Here is an 11073-nt window from a genome sequence, read left to right on the forward strand (position 1 = left end):
CATTCCTGCACTGTTGCCAGCAGTAATATTCCTCTGCTTGAGCAGTAATATTCCTCTGAGAATCTGTGAGGTTTTGGCCTTTGCTTGCAGTTCCAGAACAACAGATCAAGGATGAACGTCTCAGTTAGCTGTTGTGTGCCTGAGACTTCAAGCTCTCTCTGGTCAGGCAGGAGTGTGAAATAACAGACACCTCCTGCTCCTTCCATTTCCATATTTCAGCAGCTTTCTTTCCTTGCCAGAGACACAAGTGAAAAGGAAACCTTCTCTTCACATAAAAAGTAAACACGTGTCAGCAGCTTGCCATCAGTGGTTAGCAGAGCAGAATTGCTGAGGTAAAAGAACAAAGTTCAAAGATACTGGTGAGGGAGCAGCACTTAGTGAGGAGAAATACCAGCCTCCCTTGCTGAAGATGATCCACTTAGTACAAACATCTAGTGAAGGTGTGTTCTCCTAGCAAACAGTGTTTAACTGGGGGATTGTTACCTACTGCAGACTTGCTTGGCAAGTGTCCCATGCAACCTCAAAACACAGTTATTTCCTGGGCAGGCATTGCATGGTGTGTTGTTTTGTTTTGGTTTTTTTATGAATATGTAACAGATGTGATTGATGTATTAAAGTTTTGAAATCTTTGCATTAACAGTATGAGCTTTCAAGACTGTTTGTATTTTGTATGTCAGTAAAATAGTTCAATGGCTTTCATGCTTCAAATGAAAGGATTAATTGCTAGGGAGTAGAAAGAACAGAGAAGAAAGAGCTAAGAACTCTTGTTTTATTCCCAGCTGTGACTTGGGCAAGTCATCCCTTTAGAAAGCAGCTGTGACCATCAACTTTAGGGTGGTCAGACATGGAGAAGGATACCACAAATGTCCCAGTCTGGGAACTCAGAAAATGAAAGGTCCTAAACCAAGGAGACCATTCTGAGAATCACTGCCTTAACTAAGCTGTGGCTCTGTGCAAATCACTGAAATCTGTGGCTTAGTAGTATGGGATGAGACTCAACTTGCACCAACAATTACTTGATCCTTTCCTGTATCCCTTCAAAATGATACAGCAGTATTGTCTCAAATGTACTTCATGCTACGAGTAACAGAGTTGTTTGACTCTGTGGGTCTTTTGCTGTTTCTTTAATTGTTTCTGGTCCAACTTTTTTCATTCTGATGTTAAGAAAGAATATTTTTTTAAAAGCTCTCTGCAAACATATTGGTCACTGCATCATGAGATTTGTATTACTCCACAAAGCTTCTGTGTGAAGAAGAGATTATGGGCTGTCACTTTAGCAGGGCATTTGAAAACAGATTCTCTCCAACAGCTGCTGCCGTTCTGTCTGCAGTATATTTCTTGTCTGTCAGAAACGCAGCACTGGAGCACTTGCTGTTTGTGTCTCACCCATTTGTTCTGTATTTCTTTTTGTTTTGTTTCTTCCTTTACCACAGAACAGCAAAAAAGGCTTAGTAGCCTGGCAGGTATGATGTGAAAGGTCTGCTACCCCTCAACTGCTGCCTCTGCTGGAGCAAAGCTGCCGCTTTGTTAGCTTGTGGAGTACCTTTAGCAAACATGCTTCCCAGGAAGTGTGAAGGAATTAATATAAATATTTTTTCTGGCTTAGTCCAGGTTACTTTTCTCCCTGTGCTACCTGTGTTGCCACATGTTAATATACTGAAACTCTAAATTCTGTTCCTCCTAAGTCATAAGATTTACATGCAGTTCAGTTTTTCTGGTTGACTTTTGGGCCTTTCAGGTTTATTCCCTGGGGACGTATTTTTAAGTTTCTTTACACAGCCATTAGAGTTAGTCTTACTTGTGGTGAGAGGGGGAGGAAGAGAAATCAGTATTTATATGACTCCAAGAGCAGAAGTATTTGTGCCTCATGTCAAGATGTAGATGTTTATATTGTAGTGTGCAGGTACGCACATGTGCTGCCACCCTTCTCTCCCTGGGCAACTCTACTCGTACAACAGGTACAAGAGTCTCACCTTAAAAGAAAAGCAAGTTACTTTCCTGGTCATCTCTTACTCCCCACATCTGAAATAGAAGTAGCTCAGTCTGTAGTAGACGCTATAGGAGCAGTGCCTTATGTACTGCTTACCTACATCATTATTCTTTAGTTACAGCCGTGACAGGGTAAATTGAGAGGTGGGAGAGAAGAGAGAAGAATGGTCTAGTTTCAGTTGCTCTTTCCATGCTCTCTTCTTAGAGGTTTAATATGGAGTTTAATAATAGAAATGGACCAAATACTTCCTACAAAATGGAGTGCTCTGTAGACCAGGAGCACAAAAGAACCAAAAGACAGGGCATACACATTCACAGAGAGGTGAAATAGGATGAAAATTCTAAAGAAGGATTTGCTGGATACTTTGCCCCATTTTTTAAATTTATAAACATTATTTCATTTTTCATAAAGAGGAGGAATAATTAAAGTTTGATGCTAATTTCAAACCAACCACTTGGAACATGATTCCTTCACACACAGAGTTTTCCAGGGCAAAATTGTGTTTGCTGAAGGTACCAAAAGACCAATGCTTTGTTATGCACGAGTCTTTCCTCTGGTAACTGCCCCTTTCAAATTTCTGCACATTTAATGGCTTTGGGCAGTATGGTGATGTGCATGTGAATAAACGTATCTATCTTTTTCTCTTTCTCTCTTTAATGCATGCAGTGATGTAAAAAGGATAGGACGTGGCAAAGTCTTGATGAGGCAGACTGAAAAGTCACAGGTATTTCCTCTCCAAAAAATCCATAGAAAAAGTCCTCAACAGAGCCTAAGAGTTGCTGTGCTGCAGCACTTCAGAGCACAGTAGTGCTTCAGGGCAACCTAAGCTCCCCTGGTTCCTTGGCCAGTGTTGGTGTTGCCTGCCACTATGTATGAGTGTCAGTTGGGCAGTGTCAAGGAATTCCAGCTGGAAGCAATGTGATATGGGGCAATTAGTTGTTTCCCCCATCTTTATGCAGACTCCCATGCAAGAGGAATCATGCGTATGCTAAGCAGCAGTGGAATTTTTCTTTATAAACTTGGGTTAGGGCACAATGATGAACTTGGAAGCATCATATGCTAACAAATGGGATTGTCAGGCAGGTGAGTGCAAGCTGTTAAAAAGTAGTGCCTCACTACTTTGTAGCATGCTCCATTAGGTTGAAAACACCAGCAGGAAAAGATGTCTAGGAGACTGTATCATTGGTGCTTTTTGATGAAATAGAACATTGCAGTTTCTAATTAGTCAAAAAGGCACAAAACCCAAACCCCCAAACAGTCATTGTAAACAAAATGTTACGTTTTCTTACATACATGACATCTGAGACTGTCGTGAGATATCTGAAGATGGCTACCTAGGAGCCATCCTAGCTAGCCTGCTTTTGCTGGCATAAAACATTTTCATCGTAGATTTCCTTCAGTCCAGATGCTAACCACAGCTACCAGTGACACAGTCTGTCTCATCAACTACTTGCTAGGACTTTTGCTTTAAAAGAGTGGAATATTGTGATGTGGAGAGATGCTGGGATAAGATAAAAATTCCCCACTTTCATTTTCAGATTCAGTGCCAGACAAACTAGTTTCTGACAAAGTTGATTCAGCACTCATACAAGACAAGCCAGTTCAGGAGACAGTGCCAAGTGAGAAGAGGACAATGGAGGAGAGGAGAAGCATTGTCAAGAGCCCTCAGCACATGGCTGATACCTCTGTTGATGATATTGGCATTCCTTTGAGGGTAAGGCAACACAAAACTTAGGCCAAATTCTACCGTGAGATTCAGAGACACTGAAGCTCCACAATCTGCGGAGATTTGAGGGAAGATAAAATTCTAGTTCCAATGTATTTTATTATGAACGTATCCCTTTGCTATAAATTACCTGTTTCAGCTGCCTCTGGGGAAAAAAAATTAAATCATTTCTTATTTCAAAGGATTAACCTCATATAGCCTTGATTTTTAGGTAGGAAGCATAGTGTAAATCTTTTTCATTGCTGGAAGATTCATAAGAACTTTGAAACATTTAAGGAATTAATGGTTATGATTTTGTGTATATTTGCTTTTTCGATAGAATACAGACAGATCGAAGGATTGGTACAAGACAATGTTCAAACAGATCCACAAGCTAAATAGAGGTACTGTAACACGAATGTTTTTTTTTTACTTTTAACAACTCCCTTGACATTTTGTTTTGTTAATGTGAAAAACTGTAGTGGATGTGAAATAAAAGTTTTTAATGCTAACCAGTGTTTGCTCTGCACCACAGAACTCAACCCATGTATTTGAAATCTCTGAAGTCAAAGGTGAGAGGACAGTGAAGTCAAAAGAAGGGTCTGAGTTGTTCTGAGTGGTGAAGTGCAGTGCAGAATCAAATCTATTTGAAATCAGGAAGCTGATAATAATTTCATATTTAGAGAAAATAAATCCTTGAACTCCAGTTTTAGCTGCTAACCCCACCCCTATATACTTTTAAAGGATCAATTCCCACTGAAACAGCTCTGTGCAAAAGAGAAAACATTGTACACTGTGAAGCTTTAGTACCTGCATAGTAAAGTTTGGTGAAAAGGTTTCCATTGGTTTTTGGTGAGTTCAGAATCTGAACTCTGCTTTTTCATAACCTCATTTTTTCTCTTTTCTAAACCTGAAGTTATGGTGAACACTTATAACCATCAATTGTGGTGCTTTCTTAGGGAATCCCTTACTTTGGGGCACTTCTGTGCCTGGCTGCTGCTATGTTCACATTTGTTCTTCTGTGTGAGAAGTGGCTATGGTAGCATTTGCAAACTGAACCCTATGGACAGCCCAACATGCAAACAAATGCAATTCAGAACTGCACTTACATAATCAGACACAGAGCATGCAAAACTGGAGCTGTATTTGCTGCTGCAGATGCTGTCTTGAGCTTTATGCCTATATAGATGCTGTGTTATTTTGGATGGAATGAGAAAGAGTTGAATTGTTTCCTAATACCAGCACTCCTAACAGAGGTTCTTCAGCTCAGCCAGAGCCCATGCTTCAGGAGGAGGAGAATGAGTTCTGTCCCCTCAGCTTCCAGGATCTCTCACAGGTCCCAGATATACAAAGCAGCAATGAGCAAAGAGGCATCTTGATTTTGTTGTGCTAGAATATCAACATGAGAGGGACTGTTCTGCAGCTTATATAGATTCTCGTCTCACCCTTCTTGCTCTTTAAATCTGTCCTGTCTCTTCTTTTTTTGCAAATCATATTCCTCTCCTTAGACACTCCTGAAGAAAACCCTTATTGCCCTACCTACATATTTCCTGAACTTCCTGAAATCCAGCAAAAAACTGAAGGTACCAGAAGTTTAGTCAGAATATCTGTTGTCTTGTGCTTTAACTGTTACTATAGCTCCCTAATAGTAATTAGATTAATTAGATTCAGGTTCTAGATTTCCATCACCCATGTGTTACACTGGCTGGAAATTCAGTTATGCCCAGTATACCTTCTTGTGTGATACATAAAATAACTACATTTTACTAATCCTTTTATTTATTTATTAAAATATTATGCCATTTACTGTAGTATTCTTAAAGTAGGCAATAAACTCATGCTGTGATAGGAAATTGGGGGTTGAAGGAGAATCTCCACTTCACTGTGGATAGTCTCAAAATCCACTGCTTTTTTCTGCTGCAGAAGACAATCCTTATTCTCCTACATACCAGTTTCCTGCGTCCACTCCTAGTCCTATCTCTGAAGGTAATAATAAAGGACCATATATACTTTTCTGCACAAATGCTGCCTTAGCTCTTTATTTTCTTCCTGGAGTTTTTTCTAGTTGCTGAGCATTATGTTGCCTCATAATGATTTGCTGCACTCTAAGCATTGCCTTGACTGTATGATACCTTTTTGCCTTTGCAGTGCTCCTCTGGCTTTGTAACTAGTATTTGACTAATGCTACAGACTTGGGGATTGCTTGGTTTTATGCGCTTACCAGTTGTATTTAGCCATGTGTGTGCAGTGATTATTTAACATGCCTATAATGCAGACTTACATGTAAAGATGTGGTTTAACTGAGATTTCTCCCACCTCCTTTTTGGATCAATACATTTTTTTAATAATTTCCTTTTGGTTTTGAATATTATTAACACAGTATTAGGGCCAGACCCAAAATACCACTGAAGTGTATTGGTAAAAAGGCCAGTTGCTTCAGTGAGTTTTGGATCAGTCCCTCAATGTAGTCTTTTAAAATAAAAATAACTTGGTAACATAGGTTCAGGGCTGGCCTTAGGTGCGCTTGGCATATCTAGGCAAGGAGAGAGTTTGACAGTCTAATCAGCACATCTTGCATCTTCAAATAACTTTATCCACCTCATGTGCTCAGCAGATTCCTTTAAATTTCATGTACAAACCAGAAGTCTTTGCAGTCACATTTCAGGGATGGTAAAATATTATCTATTGCAGTGGTAATCCTGTAACTGTGTGCAAATGCATGAAACCACTTGGGTATGAGAAACACTGGAATCTGCTGTACACATTGGGCATACAGACATTTCCTGATTGGGAAACTGTTGCTGGTGACAGCCTTGTTGGCTTGGTGCTTTGGTATCACTTTAGATCCCATGGTTTAGGAACTTGCCTACTTAGCCTGTGCCTCAAGCCAACCCTGGTGAGACTAATAATTAACCATTTCATTTAATGTTTATGTTAAACAGCTGGTGGGTACTGTGTAAGAAGGAAGCATACATTATGGGTTTTAGCTGAGGTGTTCAGAGATGACTAGGAGATATAAGGTGCATTTCACTGTTAAGATTAATGTGGACTAGTGTCATACAAATATCTATGATACTCGCTCATTTCTTGGTGAAACCTGTAGGTGAAGAGTCCTGTTTTACAAATCATTATGCAGTGTTAATAATTTTCTATTGACAGAATGGTATGTAGGTATGGGTGAGACAGAAACAGAGTCTCAATAACTAGTTGATAAAGGAGTTTCACAGAGATTCAATTTTCTTGTTTGTAATTAAGTTTGAAAATCTATGTTGCTGTTGTCTGAACTAATGTAGCTTGCAAAACCAATTATGATAATATATTAAGTCTGGTTTCCCATAAATGTCCCCTATGCACTTTTGTAAGTGCATATGAAAATAATTTGCTCAATGCAGTGGGAAATGTGTCAAAAATATCTACTTGGATAGTAATATCTCCTGCAAAAGTTAACTGTAGATTCTCTAGGAATTACAGGGGAATAGCCTTTTCTCCCTAAAGGAATCACATTTTGAAACTACCAATTGGTAATTTTTTACTCCATTGAGGAGTGTCCCACAGATAAAATGCAGCTCCAAGGACCAGTAAATCTTGGTTTTATGTTCATCTGGGACTTACTCTTCAGTCTTTATCAAGTCATTCCAGATTTCTGTGTTTTAGTATTCCCTCCAGTAAAAAGGGAAGAAATGTAGACACTCTTCTTCATAAGATACTTGAAGAGACAAAACTTACTTGTTCTTGTTGTTATTGTAGACATTAGAATCTTAGCAATTGGAAAATAGCACTTACTTGCTGTGAATATTTTTTCCTATATGGTTTTCCTGTTTGAATGATGAGCTATAATGAATATTGACATTTCAAGTAAGTATATTAATTTTTTCATTGTTCACCAGCACTAATTAGTACTGAGAGGTGAGTGGCTGTGAAGATAGTTTTAGACATTTGTTTATCTGTGTTTGTAGGGACAGAGAGTGTTGTGATCTTTCAAGTATTTTTCTACCTGAATAAGCCCATTTTTATATAGGAATGCCAGTCAATTTTGTCGACAATTCAATATAATAACATTAAAGAAGTAAGTATTTGTTCTCCATCAGTTAAGTTTGAAATACAGGAATTGGCCTGCAAATTGACCTTTGCTATTTTTTAAATGTAAAGGTTATGATAAGCACATCAGAGTCAGTAGCCATCTGTTTGGAACATAAACCTTCTAATTTGTTCACCAAGAAAGCTCAGCAGAGAGACTAAATGTTAAGACTTCTTTGAGCCTTTCTGGAAGGCTTGATTAAGGCTTGAGAGCAATTTCAGGTCAGCTGTCTTAGCCAGATTGGTTTTTCCAGAAGTGATTGGCTGTAGCAGCTGATTTATGACCTCCTTGAGAGAAGAGCTGGAAATTGTTTCATTCTGTTAATCTGCATCACTGAATTCACATAACACTTTTTTTATATGGTCTCTACTTATCTAGCTTATTCTAGCTACATTTATTTTATTTTTCTGTCTTTTTATCTCGTTCACTTTTAGTAGTTTCTTCACAGAGGTTTTAGTACAACGTTTGCTCACAGTTCTCTTTGCAGCCATTGTGTTGTGTTTTCCTACATTTTGCCTTGGAAGTCTGGTAGATGTCCCATATATACTCTCCAGCCAGTCTGAATCCTCAGCAGCAGAGAATGGTCATGGGCCTGTGGATCCAGTTCTGATCCCAGCTCACCCTGCTACTACCTGCAGTTCACTAAGGGATTAATTCCAAACCCTATTGAAGGTGGTGGAAAGATACTGCCAGGCTTCTGATCAAGTCGAAGTCTCTCTAGCTGTCACCGGTGGAGTGGGGGTGGTAATGCTGCCATTAGATATGCCACCTTATTTTGGGGCATATCTGCCTTGCACTGTGTAGATTCATGTTAGCCTTGAATAAGGCAGCACGTGCTTCTGTGACCAAAGGCAGCAGTTGTGTCCTGGGAATGAACTTGCATTGTTGATGCAGTGTTAACACTTTCACTGTCAGAGAGAGAAGGTTGTTCAGCTGGGAGACCTGACCACACCGTTCAGTTACACTGATGTCAATGCTAGCTCTTTCAGAACTGCTTGAATATCTCTATTGCATCCTACAGGCATGTCTTTCCTGTTTCAAAAGTAAGCTCTTCAGAACAGGAACAATCTTTTAGTGCAGGTATACATGTGTGTCTCATGCCACAGACATGATCTGTGTTTAAGAGATAATCTGGGTCAGTGAACATACTTCAACTTCTCTTGTGTAAGTTAATACAAGGAAGATGTCCCAGCAATTATATGTGATTTGGAGCAGGAGTCCTCAGCTCTGTTACTGTGTCTAGCACCTAGTGAGTTATTTTAGACACATACTATGGCTTTTAGATCTTTTCAGCTTGTATGAAGTGTGTCTAAAAACCCTTGGTGTAGAGGAGTTTTGTGATAAAAAGCTTGTGTTTTTCTAAAATGCTTTGAGAGCCTGGAGAGAGGTATTAGTGTAGGAATATTTATATCTAATCTGGGAATTATTTTTAAATGCAATTTAAACCTCATTGGAATTTTCTTTTTTAGGATCCTCTCCCTGTTTTAAGTATTGGGCATATCACTCAAATCATGGCCAATGTATTAATAAAAGAAATGAAAAAGGTCTTTGCTGCTTTTTCCTTGGGACTTTTGTAGTTAACTTGCAAAATGCTTTTGTCTTTCAGATGAAGATTCTGATTCATACTCTCCTCGTTATTCCTATTCTGAGAGCAGTAAGTAATTAATGTTTCATGTATAATCTATCAAACAAGAAAGGACATGTAAGCATGTGTTTGTTTGCCTTCTATCCAATTCACCAATATTCCTGTATTTGATTTACCCTACAGGCAGAACCCAGCCTTCAGTTCCTCGTTCCAAGAGTGAGATGGACAATATTGATTCAGAGAAGGTTGTTAAGAGGTCTGCTACTTTGCCACTGCCAAACCGTACTTCATCACTGAAATCAAGCCCAGAAAGGTGACCTGAACTAAGATCTGTTTGGATCAGTACTGGAAGAATCCCTGACAGCTGTGAATGGGAAGGGAACAAAAGTGGTAGCTTTAGGTCCACAACTCCAGATAAACTTTTTTGGGGAAGCAGAGGAGTAGTTTGATTCTGACTCTCCTACTAGGCAGCAAATGAACTTCATGGTTGCAGTTCAGTTCCCTGATTAGTCTGCCTTTTTTTACCAGGCCTCACACAGTCTGTTGCAGTTTCCTGCTTGGGTTAGGAGTGTGTCCCTGAGTGCAATGTCTATACAGTCCTTACGACAGAGGCACAGTGGAAACCCTTGGCTCGGTTTGACACTCACCATAAAGACACCTCAGAGTACAAGCAAGTAGAGAAGAAAAATATGAATTTATGTTGGGCCTTGGTAGAAGTTTTGTTACATAGAGAATCTCTGAGGAGTCCCACCTATATGGACTTTATTGAAAGTTGATTTTAGTTTGCTGTGTCACAGAATCACAGAATGTTTGGAGTTTGAAGGGACCTTAAAGATCATCGAGTTCCAACTCCCCTGCATGGGCAGGGATACCTCCCACTAGAATAGGCTGCTCAAAGCCCCAACCAACCTGCCTTTGAACACCTCCAGGGATGCAGCCCCCACAACATCTCTGGGCAGCCTGTTCCAGTGTTTCACCACCCTTACAATGAAGAATTTCTGCCTGATCGCTAATCTAAATCTTTCTTCTTTCAGCTTAAAACCATTACCCCTTGTCCTCTCACTGCAAGCCCCTGTAAAAAGTCCCTCCCCAGCTTTCCAGTAGGCCCCCTTCAGGTACTGGAAGGCCACTGTGAGGTCTCCCTGGAGCCTTCCCTTCAGACTGAACAACCCAAACTCCCTCAGCCTGTCCTCATAAGAGAGGTGCTCCAGCCCTTGGGGACCTGGACAAGCTAAAGAACTGGGCCCAGGTGAACATCATGAGGTTCAACAAGGCCAAGTGAAGGGTCCTGCACCTTGGGCTGAGGCAACCCAAGGTATGAATACAGGCTGGGGAAGGTCACGCTTGAGAGAAGCCCTGTGGAAAAAAACCTGGGGGTACTAGTGGATCAGAAGCTGGACTCGAGCCACCAGTGTACAGTTGCAGCCCAGAAGGCTAACCCCATCCTGGGCTGTATCAAAAGAAGCGTGGCCAGCAGATTGAGAGAGGTGATTCTGCCCCTCTGCTCTGCCCTGGTGAGACCTCACCTAGAATACTGCGTCCAGCTCTGGTACCCCCAGCACAAGAAATATGTGGTCCTGTTGGAACATCATTTCTGATCTTTCAAGATTACTTCCTTCCTGTTTTTTTTTGCTTTGCTTATGATCAATATTTTAAACCTCTTTGTAACAGTAATTAATTCTTTACCAAATTAAAGGAAAATAGAATGGATAATG

At 40.1% G+C, this 11073-nt stretch overlaps 1 protein-coding gene across 1 annotated transcript in view; it reads left to right on the top strand.

The window, feature by feature from the left end:
• Nucleotides 1-11073, top strand: part of SORBS1 (sorbin and SH3 domain containing 1) — a 71728-nt gene that overhangs the window by 18364 nt on the left and 42291 nt on the right. Inside the window, exons 7-11 of the mRNA XM_010000784.1 lie at nt 1434-1463; nt 3529-3704; nt 4036-4099; nt 9380-9431; nt 9546-9671. Coding sequence (XP_009999086.1) covers nt 1434-1463; nt 3529-3704; nt 4036-4099; nt 9380-9431; nt 9546-9671 — 448 coding nt within the window. The remainder of the gene's footprint in view (nt 1-1433; nt 1464-3528; nt 3705-4035; nt 4100-9379; nt 9432-9545; nt 9672-11073) is intronic.

The sequence above is a fragment of the Chaetura pelagica genome, unplaced genomic scaffold (genome assembly GCF_000747805.2).
Source record: "Chaetura pelagica isolate M959 unplaced genomic scaffold, ChaPel_1.0 scaffold166, whole genome shotgun sequence".
Taxonomy (NCBI): Eukaryota; Metazoa; Chordata; class Aves; order Apodiformes; family Apodidae; genus Chaetura; species Chaetura pelagica.